Source organism: Drosophila erecta, unplaced genomic scaffold (assembly GCF_003286155.1).
Source record: "Drosophila erecta strain 14021-0224.00,06,07 unplaced genomic scaffold, DereRS2 tig00000000-arrow-pilon, whole genome shotgun sequence".
Taxonomy (NCBI): domain Eukaryota; kingdom Metazoa; phylum Arthropoda; class Insecta; order Diptera; family Drosophilidae; genus Drosophila; species Drosophila erecta.
Genome location: NW_020825194.1, coordinates 13,875,318 through 13,894,775, shown reverse-complemented (window position 1 = coordinate 13,894,775; position 19,458 = coordinate 13,875,318). Strand labels below are relative to the sequence as shown.

Here is a 19,458-nt window from a genome sequence, read left to right as displayed (position 1 = left end):
GTCACATACGTAACATCTGAATATTGTGAGTAAACAATCAACAAAGTTGTTTGAGTCAACCCGGTGACGCTAAATATATGTACATATATACGAGTATATACGTATAACTACAAAAAGAGCGAACTGCGAATTTGTTTTGGTATGAAATAATAGGCCACTGCCTCGCTTCGTTGAACTTGCATTGTGTAGAATTTGGGCGATTCTTTTACTTCTAGATTAGTTGCCGTTTGTCAGCGAATCGCTGTGGTCGCCTTGGAAATGGGTAGAATATGTTCTGGAATTGCTCTTGGCCTTCTGCTAATTTGCCCACTATTGCTGTTCAGCGCAATTGCCGATGAGGGAGTTCAAAGTTCGCGTATATTGGCCGTGTTTCCCTTTCCCGGCCGATCGCAGTACATTTTTGGAGAGCAGTTTTTGAAGGAACTGGCCCATCGGGGTCACAATGTCACCGTGATCAATACATTTGGCAGCGATGAAATCCATCCCAACTTTCGGGTGATTGGTGCAAAAAAAATTCACGAAATTATGGCGGGTAAGCAAAGTCAAAGAGTTGTCGATATTATTTCAATTAATCTAATAAAATTCCCATACATATTACAGCATTTGGGAATGCCGATTACAATCAGGCGGCAAGTCAATGGAAAGTGTTGACCATGACAACGAAGTTTCTCAATCTTCTGACCACAAGTATCCTTGATGATCCGGCTGTAAAGGATTTGCTGCACAGCGGCGAGAAATTCGATCTGGTTGTTATGGAAACGGTGCAAACCGAAGCACTCTTTGGCATTGGACAGCATTTTGGAGCAGAGACCATAGGTATCTCATCGTACGGCACAGATACACACATCGATAAATTAATGGGCAATATATCACCATTGTCCTACAATCCAATCCTGCTGTCATCGCAAACGGAGCGAATGGTTTTCGCGGATCGTCTGAGAAATGTTTTTAAAGCCTCTGTAATGTGGCTGCACAAGAGTATTGTCCATCTGCCGACTCAACGGGAACTGTATGCGAAATACTTTCCAATGGCCACGAAGTCATTGGATGAAGTTTTGGACAGCTTTTCGCTAATGTTGCTGGGCCAGCACTTTTCTCTAAGCTATGCACGCCCCTATTTGCCCAATATGATCGAGGTGGGCGGACTGCATTTGCAACAGCGGCGAAAGGTGCACCCTTTAGAAAAGGAATTGTCGGAATTGGTAGAGCAATCAGAAAAGGGTGTAATCTACTTCTCCATGGGCTCCAACATCAAAAGCAAGGACATTCCGCTAGCCACACGAAAAGTTCTAATGGAAACCTTTGCCAGTCTGCCACAAAGAGTTCTGTGGAAATACGAGGATGATCAGTTGCCCGAAAAACCGAGTAATGTTTTCATCAGCAAGTGGTTCCCCCAACCCGATATTCTGGCCCATCCGAATGTTAAGCTATTCATCACACACGGAGGTCTATTGAGCACCATCGAGAGTATTTACTTTGGCAAACCCGTACTGGGATTGCCCATTTTCTACGATCAGCACATGAATGTTCAGAGGGCCAAGCAGGCGGGCTACGGTCTCAGTGCGGATATATGGACTGCCAATGCCACAGTGCTCACGTATCTGATCCAGGAACTCCTGGATAATCCCAGTTATGCGGCCACAGCTGAGAATAAATCCAAATTATTCCGAGATCAGAAGGAAACCGCTTTGGAGCGGGCCGTTTGGTGGACCGAGTACGTGTTGCGGCACAAGGGCGCCAAACACTTGAGATGTGCCTCGCGGGATCTGAATTTTATTCAGTTCCACGGACTGGATACCTGGGGGCTGCTCATCGCAGTTGCTTTTGCGTCCATACAGATCGTCAGAACTGCGCTTAATTGCTTACAAAGGGGTTTCGCTTATATAATCGCAAAACGTCGTCAGGGGCCTAGTAAATTGAAGACCCAGTAACCATTTAAAGTCGATTAACCATTTGAGTTTATGCCGCCACCGAGTTTATGGTAAACCTTATATGTTAAACCTTTAAGTAGGATACACCTGCTGTATTTGTTCTGTTACAAGCACCTGTGAACTTAGTAATAATACTAAGGATAGTTGTATTAATAAATTAAATATCTAAAAATAAGTGGAAAAAAAAAATAATAATATTATTAACATTCATTCAAAAGAAACTACTGTCAAAATTTCAATTCCTATCATTATAATGATATTGTGCACGCATGAACCTTGGCCTCTACTTAACCGTAGTTTAAAGCTCTATTATAAACTGCACACTCAAAAGGTATGTTATACACAGTAAATAAAAAATGAGCAACTTATTTAATATGCTAAATTTTAATAACATAAAGAAGTTTATCAAGACGAAACTTAAAAACAAAAGTAAAAACTCTTTTTTTAAGTACATGTTGTACGTCTAAAGTTTTTAGCTGAAAACGTTAACTGAGACTCCTTTTTCTTTGACTGTACGCAATTGTTTATTCAGTAGAGCGATGTATTTGTTTACGGGATTACATGGTATAGGATAGAGAAAAAAATAGTGATAGGGTGCGACGGTGAGATGTGGATCGCCTACGAAATTTTTGTAATCTCATTTGTCTAGAATTGCTATTGCATGTCAGTAGCTTAGAGTGTTATCTAACAGCCTAGAACTATGTTGTGATGTGTTTGCCTATTCAGTTTACGAAGTAAGACCGCGAAGTGCAGATGCAATCTTTGAGATGCTCGCTCTACGGATAAGTTTTCTGTTACTAACTCTGCCAGCCTATCTGCAGGCTGCCAGGATACTGGCCATATTTCCGTTTCCGGGGCCATCGCAGTATATTAATGTGGTACCCTATCTAAAGGAACTGGCTGGTCGGGGTCACCACGTGACCTCGGTTAATGCATTTCCGCAAAAGAAACCAGTGGGTAACTTTAGGGATGTTTTTATCTCGGAAGTATTTGTTAATTATAATGGTGAGATGATAAAAACATATATATTACACATTTTAAATTACGTAATTTTTTAACAACCTTTTAGAATTGATAAACGAGCTGAACAAGCCCATGAATTTATGGCAGGAGAACAACTTCATTAACAAATTCTTTGTGGACGTTACCCGCTGTGTTCTTACAAACAAAGAGGTTACAGAAACCCTTTTGCCACCCGGAAGGGATCAATTCGATCTTATCATTGTGGAGGCTTTACGCTCGGATGCCTACTATGGATTTGCAGCCCACTTCAATGCCCCTATAATTGGTATCTCCACCTTTGGCACTGATTGGAATATTGATGAGCTAGTGGGCAATGTATCGCCTCTATCGTATACTCCGATGGTAACGACGGGTCTTACGGATCGAATGACTTTCGTGGAGCGTGTTACCAACTTTGTGGATACTACGGTTGCTTGGCTTAACTACAGATTGGTTCATATGCCAGAGCAGGAAAAAATGTATGCGAAATTCTTTCCCGAGGCCTCGAGAAGGGTTCAACTCACCGACTTGAATAGAAACTTCTCCCTGGTATTGCTAAATCAGCACTTTTCGTTGAGCTTCCCGCGTCCGTACGTTCCGAACATGATTGAAGTTGGAGGTTTGCACATATCCCACAAGCCAGCTCCTTTGCCCAAGGACTTGGACGAGTTCATTCAGGGCTCCGGAGAGCAGGGTGTGATCTACTTTTCGCTGGGGTCTAATGTTCTGAGTAAGGATCTACCGGGGGACAGGAGAGAACTTATCCTAAAAACCTTCGCCACATTGCCACAGCGTGTGCTCTGGAAATTCGAAGACGACAAGCTGCCTGGCAAGCCGGCCAATGTTTTCATCAGCAAATGGTTTCCTCAGCCGGATATCCTGGCCCATCCGAAGGTCAAACTCTTTATCACCCACGGCGGATTGCTGAGCACCATCGAAAGCATTCATCATGGCAAACCCGTCTTGGGTCTGCCCTTCTTCTACGACCAATTCCTGAATGTAAGGCGGGCCACGCAGGCAGGCTTTGGATTGGGACTGGATCACAAGACAATGTCACAGCAGGAACTTAAGCAGGCCATTGAGCGATTGCTCAAGGAGCCGCGATTTGCTCAGATTGCCAGGCAGATGTCGGAACGATATCGGGATCAGCCAATGAGTCCACTAAACACTGCCATTTGGTGGACGGAATACGTTCTGCGGCACAAAGGAGCCCATCACATGAGAGTGGCTGGCCAGGACTTGGGTTTCTTCGCCTACCACAGCTTGGATGTCCTTGGAGTCTTTTTGGGTGGAACTCTTTTGATTGTGGTAGTCCTTTGGAAAGCAGCTAAGTTTTTGCATATTGGAAATTCCAAGAAAAAGCAAAAAACCATGTAAACCAACCGTTTTTTAAGGAAAGGATTTCGTGATATTTGTAAATGGAAATTTAAAATTATAGCTAAATAAAGGAAATAAAAGAACTTAAGAGAATTAAAAGTCTAGCTAATCTATGCCATTTTGTATGGAAAAGCTATATATGATTAGCTATATATGATTAAATTGATTAATTATTTCCCACACTTTTTTGGTTGCTTAGACTAAGTGAATCAAGAGGGAGTGAGTGAATCAAATTATCTTATCAGCCAGCCAAAATGTGTTAAGCGTGCTTTCCCAGTCAATTATTCAAACAAAGAAGAGAAGTATGTCGGTTCTGAGTGCGTTCATTCTGTAAGCCTTTTGTTCTTATTGCTAAGCAGCCTTTTTTTTCGAATGGGCATGAGTTCTGCTTACCTTATCTATAACATCGTTACCAGTTTATAGCTACTACCGCCCCCGATAATGGCCGACGTATGACCACCTATGACACAATGAAACTCAGTGAGACCCCGCGATTCCCAGTTTGTTTTCACCACAGATAGAGCACCAAAATGATGGGGTATTATGTATGATGCGCGTATTTATATTATAACGATGCTTTTCTGGTCGCACGCAAAAGCTGCTCGATTGGCGTCCAGTGAATTATGGAATACGCATTCAAATATTTGCATGTGTGGGCTGGGCGTGAGCGCCGGTTTGAGCGCATTTATTAACCGCTGCCAATCAGTTGCATACGCTGCGTATGCGTAATATTAAATTGCACGGAGTCACTTCCGTTGGATTGGTTTGGTTCATTTGGGTACGGCTGGTGCTTTTGACCGTATTTGGCCGCATTGCCAAATGCGTAATCAAAAATTCATGAGCTATATAAATGTGGTGTGGCTGGAATTGCCATTAGCTCTGTGTGTTTTGCGTTGGCATGCAAATGTGGATAATTTCATGCGATTTAGGGCTGCATTCGCCGACCCCCATTGCTCCGGCTCTTAACCCTTTAAATGTCCCCAGTGGTGGTAGGTCAGCGGAGACGGGGCTGTTTAATGATGTCCTGTTTTGTGGTTCGACGCGTTTTTAATGAGATGTTGATTATCGTCAACGGAAACAGATGAATTGATTATTTTGACTAAACCTAGCCGAAAATCTGACGTTTAATTGCAGCTTGAAAAAACAATACTCACAATCTGGTTTTTCAATTCAGTCTGAACTATTATTTACGCAATGTCAGCAATTCCAATTTGCAGTCTCGGAAATGTTTCCAAATATCAGCTCACTTCTTGACTGCATCTAATCGGTAACTTGTCCAAGCAAATCGGTCGGTTCACTGGGTTTTCTCCTCGTATTTCGCTTTTTCTCTCTTGTTTTTACAACAATTTGTTCTGGCGACAAGTCGACAAAATCCGAACTGTTGCTGCAAATTGCTGAAAATATACTCAATGCTCGTTCACCTGGCGATAGTTATGCGTTCAACAATTTTGTCATTTTTGTTTGTTAATTTGTGTGAATTGTGTCCCAAAGAGATGAGTGTGTCACCTGCATTTCGTTTTGATTTAGCTCCCAAGGGTGAAAATTGCAGTGTCAGTTTAATCAGAAACAAGCTGATACACTGAGGAAGTGGTTTTAAGTTTTATTAAATATTTTTTGATATAATAATGCTTGCTTAATGAAAGCTTGAAAGTGGAAATAATTCCTCCCAAATTTGATACCGGTTCAAAAAGAAACCGCCAGTTTTGGCTGTGAGGTTATTGCCAATTTCTAGATAAGCTTTATCTTGCGAATTGTACAGAGGCCAGTTCAGATCTTTCAGATATTCATCGTTTTTGTTGTGAGGATCACTACGGATAAAAGATTATACTAAAAACCTCAAAAAAACAAGTATTAAACTTACCCCTTCTGAGCAAATTCAATCCACATACGCGTCAATAGCTCAATCATAAAATTTTCGGGATCATCTCGCTTCAACAAAGGACTCAAAAGACCCACATGGAATAAATATATTAGCTCGTCATGGTGAACGGGGCCTTTTCAAATTATAAGAACAATAAATAAGATTGTCTAAATCTAAATTGAGTTCTAACTGCGTACCTATGGTTTGCTGGTTATCGGGATTTTTCAAGAAGGTATATCTACCTTTGTAACGAAACAGATAAGTGTAAATGGGTGTGTGGGGGGACATCAGCTGAAGAAATCGATGGAAGGACACTCCAATCAAGGCATCACTTAGGAGTTCACCCATACCCTTTAGGGATTTCGGGTACTCCAGCTTGTCCAAGCTTTCCGGCAGGTATTTCTCTCTCAAAGCTCGACTGGCTGCTCGCGATTGGGTTGAGTTTTGTTCGAAGAGCAAAGCAATTGATGCATAGTGTTCCCAATCCTTATTATAGAGGCTAACAATACTTTCATTTCGCAGATCAACTATAGTGAATAAATAGAATGGTTTGTTCCACTTCCCAAGAGCCTGTTTTAAAATCACACTTACAGAAAGCTCCCGAAAGGAACTCAAACTCCGTGATGCCGGTGATGAGGGGTACCTTGTAAAAGTCGCCACGTCGAGCTGTCTTGAAAGGACTCTCGATGAGGTAACGTTCCTGCCCGAAATCCTCCTCCACAACGATTCTCCAGTTGAGCACGGGATTCCAGCCGAACTCAAACATGCCATTGTAGGTGCTCACATAATCCAAGTAGGGCTTTTGCCTCATACACTCCACCATTTCCGCGATAGATTCCTGTGGGCACTTCAATAGCCCGGCCTGACGCTTGGCCAATCGAAGATCATTGTCCTTGAACGCAAGTGGTCCATATGGAGCAGCACTCATGCAGATGCCTCGATGGAAAAGACCCCGTGACATGGGCGATAGCATGTGCAGAGCTACGCTGATACTTCCCGCACTATAACCCAAAAGGGTTACACTACCGGGGTCACCGCCAAAACGATGGATGTGCCGCTGGATCCAGCGCAAAGCCAGGACCTGATCCTTGAGACCGGCATTGCCAGGTGCTTCCTTAGTTCCGGTGGCCAGGAATCCCAAACTACCCAGCCGGTAATTAAGCGATACCAACACGCAATCGCGATCCATAAAATGCTCGGGTCCCGCCAAATATTTACTCTGTCCAGAGAAGACATAGAAGCCTCCGGGATGCAGGAATACGATCACAGGACGGCGACCCTTCAAATCCTTGGTATACACATTAAGTCTCAGACAGTCCTCAGATACATCGGTCATATTATCCCACGGTTGCGGGCACATGGGTCCATCTTCACTGGCATCAAAAGTTGTCGGGGACCAGGGTCTTACTGGCTGCGGATTCACGAATCGCAAATCTCCCAGAGGTGGCTCTGCATACCGAATGCCTCGGAAGGCATGAAAAGGTACACCCAATCTGGAGGTCAGATTGGCTCCTCGCACCCGTCCCAGTTCGGTGTCCACTTCGATGGAGAGAACCGATGAACTGGCCAGCAGAACCAGCAGTTCCACTGCGAATAACTTCAGCATCTTGCCGTCCACTCTCAACTGAGTTGTAAAAGTTTCCGTTGCCATTTTTATACTAAATCTTGTGGCTGAAATTGTTATTGGGGCTTTACCCAAATGTTATTGTAAGCTGATGTGATGTGCGTTCAGATTCATACCTACGAGTATACGAGACGATGGTGTGCAGCTGAATAGGGGCTTCAGATAAGAACAAAGGCATGCGTGATACAGATGCATAAAGGTTTGCTTGTTTTACATTTTATGCAGTTTAAGCTTAAAAGCTCTGTAAAAATAAAAATTGTTATTTAATATAACTCTGAATATTGAATATGAGTAACAAATATTTGTGAACTTTTAAGACATAACTGATAATGTCTTATAAAAAGATCGAAGCAAACCAACTTTAGTAACTTCCAATTAAAATTATTGTTTTATAATGGCTTACAAATACGTGCACTAGAGTGCCCTGAACTAAATTCGTTGTCAATCTCAGAAAAATTCCCCGATGATTCTATAAAACCATATATATCAGTGTATAATATATTACCAGTCTACTTTGCTACATAGCAAAATTATTTAAATTATTCATTCTGAGCGAAATACCTTCTAATATAAATGCATTTATTAAAAACTATTACCTGGCTTCGGATTACTTTGCATAGGGCTGAAATTGTTCTTAAGACGCTTTGTGGGTTTTATTATGGCCAACAATTTTCGCAGAGAAACAATAGCTCCTTGGATGCACTTCTAACTCGGATCGGCATTAAAGCCGCCAACATTTCCGAGGAAAACGGTGATTTTCCAGCAGCATGGCCATGGCCCAAAACAGTTTCAATAAGTTGGGCTACAACTTTTACACGCCTTTTGCTTGGCAAAAGGATGAGAAGAGGAAGATGCACGGCAAGGAAAATAAAAGCATTTAGCCGGAGGCGTTGGGTGGGTGTGGCAGGGGCGGGGCAATGGGAGTGGGCGTGGCACTCAGTTCGTTGCTGTTAAAAATTTGAACGCGCTGATGGGCATTTTTACAACTGAAGCGTTAACTATGTGCAACTTGCAGCAGGAGGGGAAAAATGGGGTCCATAAAAATGGGAACCAACAAAAAAGTTTTCACCACTGAACCGAAAATATAAATACCCTTGCCTAAAACAATAATGAGATGATCTAGTATAGTTTAGGGCCTCATAATTATTTTCTGTATATACATTGGTTCCTAAAAGCTGAGAACATGTTTAAGCAATCACAGTTTTAAAAGCGAAAGTTTCAGAAGAGTTTGCGGATTAAAATGTATTTCCAATAAAATTTCAAAGACTATCAGATAAATTTAAAATTCTAGTATGGTTGTAATCCGTGAGGGTGTACTATACTATAAATGAAATGTAAGCAGCTGAAAATAAAATAGGAGACCGAGCAAAAAGGAAAGCAACGTGGCATTTTTTCGATAGAAACTCACAATATTTTCCATTTTAGTTTACCAGCTTCGAGCCGCAGGCTGAAACCAACCGCACAACCCCACCCAGCCCTGTAAAATCAAATGAAATTTTCACGAGCTTTTCCAACAACGCTGAATCGTAGCAAATTCGAAGACAGTTTATGGAAAAATCCGTACATACCAAATATATTTTTGTCGATTTCATTACAGACAATTACAATAGGAATACGATAAGAAAATTGCACTGTTTTAACTTTGAAATTGAATTGAAAATAGGAAGGAGTTTCTATGAAACTCTATACCTATTTTATTCATTCACTACCTTAAATAATAATTTCTCTGTTCTTGCCAGTTAAAATTAAATTTGTTTTTAAGCACCCTAATTTAAACTGTGGATACTAAACTTATTTATCACTTGAGCTTAATTTTGTTTGGCTTTCTGCTTTGGCTTGGGACTCTCCTTCTTCACGAACAATTCCTGCAGGAATCGCCACACCAAACGGATCAGCAGGAAAATACAATAGAGCACGAATATAATGCCGCCATATAGTATCACCATGGCGTCCAGATTGTGGTATTGAATGAAGTTCAGGTCCTGGGAAGCGCTCCTCAAGTACTTGGCACCCTTGTGCCGAGACACGTGCTCCACCCAGTAAACGGCTCGCTCCAATGGAGTCTGCGGCTGATCGCGATATCTGTCGGACATGTCGCGCACCTTCTTGGTGGCTTCAGGATCGTTGATTATTTTCTGAATCGCTGCTAACAGTTTGGCAGCACTTAATTCCGTGTAATGAACAGTCACTCCATAACCATTCTGCTCGGCACGAGCCATGTTCAGGAACTGATCGCCAAATATGGGAATGCCCACGAAGGGTTTGCGATGGTAAATGGACTCCGTGGTGCTCAGCAGACCGCCGTGCGTAATAAAGGCAAGCACATTGTCATGGGCAAGGATGTCGTCCTGGGGAAACCAGTCCGAGATGAACACATTGGCGGGCTTTCCGGGCAGCTCGGTGTCCTCGAACTTCCACAGCACTCGCTGCTTCAGCTGGGCAAAGGTGTCGATCAGCGCCTGGCGCTTGTCCAACGGCAGTGTTGTGCTCTTCAGATTGGAGCCCATCGAGAAGTAGATAACTCCATGCTCGGCACCCTCAATGAACTCCAGAATGTCCTTCGGCAGCGCCTGGCGATTTCGATTGATGTGCATGCCGCCCACCTCGATCATGTTGGGTGAGTAGGGTCGGGGAAAGCTGAGGGATACATGTTGATTGAGCAAAACTAGGGCCGTGTTCCTGCGCATATCGTAAAAGTCCTGCTTATTGTTGGGGAAGTACTTGCGGTACAGGACTTCCTGTTGCGGCAGGTAGAAGTAGTTGAGGAAGATGTACTCGTAGGTGAGGAAGGCCTGATTGCCCACTCGCTCTGCGAGGGACATACGGTCACTGAACTTAAGCAGTGCACTGGGAACATATGAGGGCGGTGAAGGAGATCCCACCTAAAATAAAAGGTAACCTACATTATGGAAAACCTCCTAACCTCTCCATCAAATAGTTACCCACCAGATCTGTGTTCCAGATAATAGCTCCAAAGGTGCCTAGTCCTATAAGCGGAGCCTTGAAGTGCTCGGCGAATCCAAAGTGGGCTTCGTTCACGAACACCTCGGATATGACGGCGTCAAAAGTCTGGTTGGATTGCATCAGTTCCTTCACAGATGTTTCATTCAACAGAAGTTCGGTCATCTTAATACCCATCTCATGAAAGTTAACGATCTGCTTAACTATGGGCTTCTTCGAGGTTTCCAAAAGGTTAGCCATTCGACCTAAAATAATGAATAGCTTATTAAAATGAGTTCCTATCAAACATACAAACCGATTCTTGTCATAAAAATCGTTGTACGAAAATATGAGTTATTTTAAAACCCTTAAGCGCTTAGAAACCATGGACGTTATCAGAAGCAATTGTTAGCTAAGCTTATCGATTAAGATTCCTTAGGAAATTAATTTCACTCATTTTTTATTGGTGCAACTTCTTAAGGAAAAATTACAATGACTTTGAAAATTGTTCAGCTAATAAGCTGAATTTACTTTGTTATGTAATACATATAAGCTTTATCTGTCAACAAAAGGCTTGTGTGTTCTAAAATAAATATTTGAACTTAAATGTAATCCAACCGGTTTACACCATGGGCCATATTTTACAAGTCCGTATTTTAAAAGTCTTTTGAATGTTCCCACTATTACATTAATCATATTAATATACGATATGGCTGTGGTCTGGAATTCATAATGGAAGTACATTGTTCAAACTTTAGATTTCATTCGACATTCATTCAATTCAGAATTACAGGCACAATGTCTGTAGTCTTACTGAACGGCACTTTAGATTGTGTAATGATGTTATTAATTTCGTTAGCTAAACTCACCCTGCATGGAAGTCAGAATGCTCTTGGCCTGCACTTCTTTGATGTTTTTGGTGGGTTTCTTCAGCTTGAAGGGTGAGATAACGGTCACCTGATGTCCCGCAGCGGCTAATCCCTTGGCCAGGGCAGATCCCACATGGTAATGGGATCGGGCGGGGGTATGGACCACCATCAGGTAGTTGTAGGCAGAAACGCAGCTCAGCAGGCCGAGCACCAGCAGGGCCAGAAAACTCGTTTGGCCAGCTGTTGGTTGCATCGTTAGTTTCAGAAACTACGAATTAAAAACAATTAATTCGGCCTAATTGTAGCCAGTTGGGAAATGCGTTCTTAACGACTAACGATCGTGAAACCGATACTGTTATAGGGGTACGAACGCCTCGGCGCCTCGCAATAAACTGAGTTAACATGGGACTGCGATGAGGTAATTATAAGTGTGTTTATGTTAGGTCCCAATCGAATTTGGAGAGTCTGCTCCCGGTCAGTGATGCCAATGTAGCCTTTTTCCGGACAGATCTGTCCTGTTTTTTACTGCTTCATCCGGAAAAAATGTTAAACAGCCCCAACCCGGAAATCTGTCTTTTTTGAAGTTTTTCTATCCGGAAATCAGTCCTTTTTAGACAATGTTAGAAGTGTGTGGCCAGGAAAATTGGTATAATTCCACATTTTTTTGTTTGCAAACTATCACTTTTAAGCAAATGTTATCGATATTGTGTGTAATCGTATGAATATCGAACTCACTTTGTCAAATTGCCTAAAGAAGAATACAAACAAAATAATATATAAAATCAAACATTTTGAGATTCTGCCAAAATGCCTAAAGAAGGGTATTAACAAAAATTTCGCGATTTCTGGCTTGACCAGCCAGATTTTAAAAATTGGTTAACAAAGGACAAAAGTGATAAAAACAAAGGCTGTTGCAAATACTGCAAGTGAGTAGTAAAAATTGTCTTAAATAAAGCCTGAAGAATATTTAACTGTTGGAAGACATAGTTATTGCCGCTTTAAATATTTGTTTGGGAAACATATTTTCTTGTAGCCCTATAATTCCCAACTGGTTCTCGTGAGGACTATAAGGCATGTCTTCTAATTTAGAGTCGCAAAATAGTGCAAGTAATCTTTCTTACTGGTCGAGCAGTGAATGTAGTGTATGTGTAGTGTATGTACCGGTGCATGTACGTACGTACGTATGTATGTATGTATGTATGTATGTATGTATGTATGTATGTATGTATGTATGTATGTATGTATGTATGTATGTATGTATGTATGTATGTATGTATGTATGTATGTATGTATGTATGTATGTATGTATGTATGTATGTATGTATGTATGTATGTATGTATGTATGTATGTATGTATGTATGTATGTATGTATGTATGTATGTATGTATGTATGTATGTATGTATGTATGTATGTGTGTCTTACTTGCACCATGTGCACTTACTGTTGGAACACATAGTTATTGTCGCTTTTAATATTTGTTTAGGAAACATATTTTCTTGTAGCTCTATAATGCACAACTAGTTCTAGTGAAGACTGCAAGGCATGTCTTCTAATTTAGAGTCACAAAATATTTTAAGTGATCTCTCTTACCGGTCGAGCAGTCAGTGTAGCGTATGTGTATTGTATGTGTTCTTAAGTGTGATTACTTGCAAGATCACATTGACATCCCTCTTCAACAAATAACCGGGCAAATGTTATTCATACAAGTGTTTGAAATGTTATAATATTTATTCATAAAGAATATTTAAAATTCTATATAAAATTTTTGTTAAGAAATAGAATTTTTCCAGAAAAATATTGGCATCACTGCTCCCGGTCTCCAGTCTGTGATGACCAGCTCTTTTACTCTCACGCCCTCTCTTCGTCGTCGTTACGCTTCCAAAAACTCAATATTTAGTAGGCTATCCACGATCGAATGTCAAAATCTCTACAAAGTGGAGAGGTTCTCTCTCGTTCTGAACACCATTTATTATCAGTTTTGGATAGGTTTTATTCTCAATTCTCCTTTTGTTTTGTTTTCGTACCGGCTTTTTTGGTATTGTGCATAATTGTGTTTTGTTTTTTACTTCGGTTCTCTTTCAATATTTCTTGGTGATTAAGAAAAGTAAGCGGCGTGTCTCGATTTCAATATTTTGCCAAGCTTTTATTTCTTTCTTCAAAAATTTTAGAACATTTTTATATCAGTAAATAAATGTATGTAACTTGTTGTCACCGAAATAATACATTATACTTGAAAAAAGATAACATTCCATTACAGCTAAACCACATACAATAAAATATTTAATTATAAACTAGTTAACTTTCAGCTTTGAGCTCTTGGATTTTAAGAGACTGCCTCTTATATAAATAAACAAAAACCGAACCAATAGAAAGACGAAAATAACAGTCAATCCAATAACCGAAACGAACGCCGCCAGAACATCAAGATTGTGGTATTGAATGAAGTTCAGATCCTGACTGGCACTCCTCAGATATTTGGCTCCTTTCTGCCGAGTCACATGCTCCACCCAGTAAACCGCGCGCTCCAGTGGCGTCTCCTTTTGATCGCGATATTGATTGGATATCGCCTTCACCCTTTCCGTGTAGACAGGATCACCAGTAATCCTGTCGATGGCAGATCGTAACTTCGAGGCCGTTAGTTCGGCATACTTCACGGTGATGCCATAGCCCATTTGCTCGGCTCTGGCCATATTCATGAACTGATCGCCAAAGAAGGGAATACCCACGACGGGCTTTCCATGGTAAATCGATTCCATTGTGCTCAAAAGTCCTCCATGGGTTATGAAGGCAATCACTTTTTCGTGTGCCAGGATATCGTCCTGCGGCAACCACTTAGATATGAGTACATTTTCCGGCTTGTCAGCAAAGGTTTCCGCCTCGTACTTCCAAATAACTCGGTACTTGAGACTCCTTAGCGTATCCACAATGGCCTTTCGCTTTTTCTTCGGTAAGTCTTTGCTGTTTAGATTGGAGCCCAATGAAAAATAGATAACCCCATGCTCGGCTTCCTCGATGAATTTGCGAATATTCTGGGGCAGTGGCTTTGGAGCCTTTCGATTCACATGCATTCCGCCCACTTCGATCATGTTCGGAGAATAGGGCCTTGGATTGCTGATCGATACATGATTGTTCAGCAGCACCAATGACGTATCCTTGCGCATTTCATAAAAGTCCTTTTTGTTATTGGGGAAGTACTTTCTGTACAGCGCTTCATGTCTTGGCAGATTGATCAAATTCTCGTAGATGAATTCGTATATCTGGAAACCCAAATTCTGAGCACGTTCCCAGAAATTCATGCGATCACCGAACCGCAGTAAGCAGTGCGGGACATAGGATGGTGGTGATGGTGTGCCCACCAGATCAGAGGTCCAACCAGTGGCGCCCAAGCTGCTCAGGGCGATCAATGGAGCTCCGAAATGTTCTGCAAAACCGTAATGGGCGTCGTTCATGAAGGTTTCGCAGATAACTCCATCGAAGGTGCGATTTTGTTTTAATAATTCCTGTACACTCGGCTCCTTTAAAAGGGCTTCTGTTAAATCCAAGCCCATTAAGCTTATTATTGGATATCGCAGTATAACCGGCTTCTTGGCATTCTGCAGAATTCGCGCTTTGTAAACTATGGGAGAAAAATATGATATTATTGATCAAGCAAACTAACCAGTTCCTTAAAACCAAAATAGATGCTGAAAATATTTTGTGTTATACAGCCGATTGAAAAGTTCTAAAGATAGATTTATATACCCAGAAATAGTAGCTACAACTAATATTATGTTGACCCTCTGGGATTAAGGCAACTTTCAGGTGAGCCTCATCAGATAAGATAACGTTTATTTCACACGTCAAATCATTGTAGTTTTTGATTAGCAATGATATGATAGTACTCACCCCCCATCACGGTGATAATATTCGGCGTGTCCACATCAATGATGTTCTTAATGGGCTTCTTTTGGGGAAATGGTGATATCAAAGTGACTTCATGACCGGCGGCAGCTAATCTTTTGGCCAATGCAAAGCCGACGGCGTAGTGCGATTTCGATGAAGTGGGGCTGATCATCAGGTAGGAATAGCCCCATGATTGGCCCAAAAGGGCTGACAGTAGCAACAGCCACGAATTTAGAAGCCAACGCATTGCGGCAGCGTCTTTAAATGTTAAAAGCAGACTGAAGCGGGTTTGCTATTTTCCTTGTAGTTATAGTATTTGATAAGAAAAGGTTCTAGTAGATAAGTGGTACGTTTGAAGTGTCTGCCCAGACAAAATATTCCAATGGTTATGGTAAAGTTCATATATTCTCAAAAGATCGACAATATTAGGTAATACCTTCTGGTTTTTCAAAATCATTGGACTTTATTTACCTAAAAGGGGTTGTTTATCTAGTGTTATTTGCTTAATTGAGTGAAGGTTCTCTTTAAAGATTCGGGGTTTCTCTTTGTATATATTCTCTTTGATTCTAAGCTTTTTATTGAGTGAAACATTCATTTTTTTGCGTGCGTTCTCTTGAGAACTAAGGAAAACATGAGAACTTAATACTGACTGATCATCACAATTAAAACCCTTTAAACTAATTTATACACTACTTTGACACTACTTAAAATGTATTATTGTAAGTAGTATTACAGTACTTAAATATAGTACAAGTACTTAAAATACACATGATCAAATGATAAGTTATTCTTTGTCCATTATTTATAGCTGTAGGGGATTCAGCAGTCGACTAACGAACACGATTTTCCGCAATCGAAATTGTGTGTTTACCATTTGGCTCCTGCCAATTCCATGCTGGGCCTCACGCAAAAGTTGATTTCACAATGATTGTATGTATGTATGTACACTCAGATATCTATATAAATCCATGTTGAGCGCGGTATTTATTTCCAGTGGTGTGTAGCAACGCGTTCAGTTCGGTTCAGTTCGGTTCAGTTTGGCTTTTGGTTCGCCGGTTGATTTTCATCACCATGCGTATATTCACCTTGATCTTGGGTCTACTAAGTGGCTTGGAATACTCAAGTGGCTACAACTATCTGATGGTTCTAAATTCTGCCGGTCGTTCCCACTTTAATGTGGGTCATGCCTTGGCCAAGGGATTGGTCAAGGCTGGACATACCATCACCGTGGTATCCGTCTATCCTGTGAAGAAACCCATTTCTGGCTATACTGATATAAATGTGCCAAATGTGATCAATGTCATGGGGGGTAAGTACAATTATTACTAAATATACTTATTTTATTTATACTATTTTAAACCCTTGCTTTTATTAGGAGACATTGCGGCCTTGTGGGCATCGATCCAAAAGCCAGTGACTCAGAAACTTATTGATCACTATCAGATGGGTTTCCGCATCACAAGAGGACTCTTCGAGGACTCCAATTTCCAGGAATTTCTGAAGAGCAACCAAAGCTTCGATGCGATTATATGTGAGACTTTTTATAATGATGCCCACTATGGTTTGGCAGAGCATTTTAATGCCCCACTCATTGGATTGAGCACTGGTGGAGGTCTGACATTTATCACAGATATGGTAAGTAAAGGATTCCAAGTTAGTTCTGACAAACAAAAAGTAAACTATTAAGTTATATGAAGCATTACCAATTTTATAAATTTGAAGAAGTGCATTCTGTTAGCCATTCACATTTTAGAATACATTTTTCCTTTTCAGGTTGGTTCTCCCGCTCCTGCTTCGTTTGTGCCCCACATAATGCTACCCTTCAACGATCACATGTCGCTGTACGAACGGCTTTTGAACGTGGCTTTTCTTGGCTATGAAAGGCTGCTACTGGACTATTATTACTTACCGAATCAGGAGAAGTTATACAAGGAGTTCTTTCCGGGAAACAAAAGGTGTTTCTATGAGATGCGCCGAAACGCCTCCTTGGTGCTCATCAATCAACATGTTTCACTAAGTTTTCCACGACCGTACTCACCCAACATGATTGAAGTGGGTGGCATGCACATCGACGGAAAGTTGAGTCCACTGCCCGAGAAGATCGAGAGATTCATTAATGAGTCTGAACATGCAGCAATCTACTTTTCCATGGGTTCGAATCTCAAGAGCAAGGACTTACCTCCAGAAAAGGTGCAAGAGATCCTGAGTGCATTACGTGGACTAAAACAACGAGTTCTGTGGAAATTTGAGCTGGATAAACTGCCCAACAAGCCGGATAATGTGTACATCTCCGACTGGTTTCCACAGACGGACATATTGGCACATCCCAAGGTGCTAGCATTTGTGACCCACGGAGGCATGCTGAGCACCACCGAGTCCATTTATCATGGCAAACCCGTGATCGGATTGCCGATCTTCAGTGATCAGTTCTTTAACATGGCTCATGCCGAGCAAACCGGCTATGGCATCATGCTGGACTTCAAGACGCTGAATGCCGTCGATTTCCGCAAAGCCATCGAGAGAATTACCAGTGACCCCTCCTACACGAAAGTGGTGCAGGGCATGTCCTTCCGATATCGGGATCAACAGCACACGCCACTGGAAAATGCGGTATACTGGGTGGAACACGTGACCCGCCATCAAGGAGCTGCCTATTTGCAGAGTGCGTCCCAAAGACTGAACTGGTGGCAGTATCACAATGTGGATGTGCTTCTGATCATTTTCGGGGCAGCATTCCTGTTGGTAATTGTACTACCCTTTACCATCTTCAAGCTACTCAACAAAAAACTATCTAGAGGAGAGATAACTCAAAGCACTAAGGCTAAACGCAACTAGAAATAGAGCTATGTACTTTTGTATAAGAAAAAGTCTAAAAATTTTATTAAAAATAAGTAAGTTTGTAAAGTAAAGAATTTCAAATATGCTTTGCTATTATTTTCATTACCAGTAAATGATAGGGCCTTGAATACCATTCAGATCATTGCAAAAACCATAATGTGAATTTATCTCGAACAAACAGTTGTAATTGCCAAACATTTGAATTTCTAGCCACCCGTTTCCATTTCCATGGTGGCACAACCATTTCCGGATGCCACAAGCAAATTACTGCCTAACAGCATGCTGCACAAAATTGTTTTCATCTTTTCCACCCAGCGCACAAACAATCGCTAACTCGCATCGAAAAGTTGAGATGTATTTTCATGGGCTGCCAAAAATACATTTCGCTTTCCTATTATTGGCCACGTTATCAATGCACACACGTGCCGGCCGCTGATTGATTTCGCAAGGATGCGAAACGAAACGAAACGAAACGAGAGGAAAATAAAACCAAACGTAAATGACAAAACAAAATTGGAAATGCAGACGATGAGGGCCAAAATTTAAATAGGCACTCGAGCATTAAATTAAGCAGCATCAACTTACGTAGGTCGCGGAAAATCAGTCAGAACGAGTGAGTCAGTATAGAAAAACTCAAGGAGTGCCACTGTGCCAGCCGCCCACTGCCACGCTTCCTCCCCTCTTAAAAAAGAAGAAAATATAAAATAAAGTAGAGGAAACCGCTCCGAGGTGCAAAACGGCAGAAATGAAGGAAATGAAATGCCAAAAAGACAGAGTTTCCCCTCTCGCAACACACACGACAGCTTTTCCGAGTGTGTTTTTGCACTGGGCATAAAGCGTGGCACGTTCTATTATTCTTTCTATTTTTATACATATACGTATTATTTTTGTATTTGGTATGAATTAATAACTTTTAGTATTTCCCTTGTTTAAAATATATACTGCCAGGAAATTTTCCGTTAACGATTTTAACCAAAATATAACTATTTTTTCAGTGTAAGAGCGTGTGCAATGACATTGAAAAGACACGTTGAACGAGAGGCAAAAGGAAGTGAAGCAGGCAAAAATATGGAAAATATACGTAATGTGAGCCAAAAAGTTAGCTATGCACAAAAACTTTTTGATGGCGCGC

At 41.3% G+C, this 19,458-nt stretch overlaps 6 protein-coding genes across 6 annotated transcripts; 3 read left to right on the top strand and 3 right to left on the bottom strand.

The window, feature by feature from the left end:
• The first annotated feature begins 201 nt into the window (after nt 1-201).
• LOC6551879 (UDP-glucuronosyltransferase 2A2) lies at nt 202-2,105 on the top strand. The gene is made up of 2 exons (XM_026979205.1): nt 202-532; nt 601-2,105. The coding sequence occupies exons 1-2, from the start codon at nt 259-261 to the stop codon at nt 1,929-1,931; spliced, it is 1,605 nt and encodes a 534-aa protein (XP_026835006.1). The 5' UTR covers nt 202-258; the 3' UTR covers nt 1,932-2,105.
• Nucleotides 2,106-2,621: 516 nt separating this feature from the next.
• On the top strand, nt 2,622-4,396 carry LOC6551880 (UDP-glucuronosyltransferase 2A3). The gene is made up of 2 exons (XM_001980568.3): nt 2,622-2,936; nt 3,001-4,396. The coding sequence occupies exons 1-2, from the start codon at nt 2,699-2,701 to the stop codon at nt 4,308-4,310; spliced, it is 1,548 nt and encodes a 515-aa protein (XP_001980604.1). The 5' UTR covers nt 2,622-2,698; the 3' UTR covers nt 4,311-4,396.
• Nucleotides 4,397-5,885: 1,489 nt separating this feature from the next.
• Nucleotides 5,886-7,792, bottom strand: LOC6551881 (venom carboxylesterase-6). The gene is made up of 4 exons (XM_001980569.3): nt 6,763-7,792; nt 6,369-6,698; nt 6,172-6,304; nt 5,886-6,118 (listed from the first exon to the last, which is right to left on the bottom strand). Exons 1-4 carry the CDS (start codon nt 7,775-7,777, stop codon nt 5,944-5,946), a joined length of 1,653 nt encoding a protein of 550 aa, XP_001980605.2. The 5' UTR covers nt 7,778-7,792; the 3' UTR covers nt 5,886-5,943.
• A 1,547-nt stretch (nt 7,793-9,339) lies between these two features.
• Nucleotides 9,340-12,031, bottom strand: LOC6551882 (2-hydroxyacylsphingosine 1-beta-galactosyltransferase). The gene is made up of 3 exons (XM_001980570.3): nt 11,605-12,031; nt 10,742-11,001; nt 9,340-10,677 (listed from the first exon to the last, which is right to left on the bottom strand). The coding sequence occupies exons 1-3, from the start codon at nt 11,855-11,857 to the stop codon at nt 9,604-9,606; spliced, it is 1,587 nt and encodes a 528-aa protein (XP_001980606.1). The 5' UTR covers nt 11,858-12,031; the 3' UTR covers nt 9,340-9,603.
• A 1,840-nt stretch (nt 12,032-13,871) lies between these two features.
• Nucleotides 13,872-15,762, bottom strand: LOC6551883 (UDP-glucuronosyltransferase 1-8). The gene is made up of 2 exons (XM_001980571.3): nt 15,492-15,762; nt 13,872-15,222 (listed from the first exon to the last, which is right to left on the bottom strand). Exons 1-2 carry the CDS (start codon nt 15,733-15,735, stop codon nt 13,898-13,900), a joined length of 1,569 nt encoding a protein of 522 aa, XP_001980607.1. The 5' UTR covers nt 15,736-15,762; the 3' UTR covers nt 13,872-13,897.
• A 586-nt stretch (nt 15,763-16,348) lies between these two features.
• Nucleotides 16,349-19,377, top strand: LOC6551884 (UDP-glucuronosyltransferase 2B31). The gene is made up of 5 exons (XM_001980572.3): nt 16,349-16,422; nt 16,483-16,797; nt 16,864-17,123; nt 17,262-18,230; nt 19,322-19,377. The coding sequence occupies exons 1-5, from the start codon at nt 16,413-16,415 to the stop codon at nt 19,358-19,360; spliced, it is 1,593 nt and encodes a 530-aa protein (XP_001980608.2). The 5' UTR covers nt 16,349-16,412; the 3' UTR covers nt 19,361-19,377.
• The last annotated feature ends 81 nt before the right edge of the window (nt 19,378-19,458 follow it).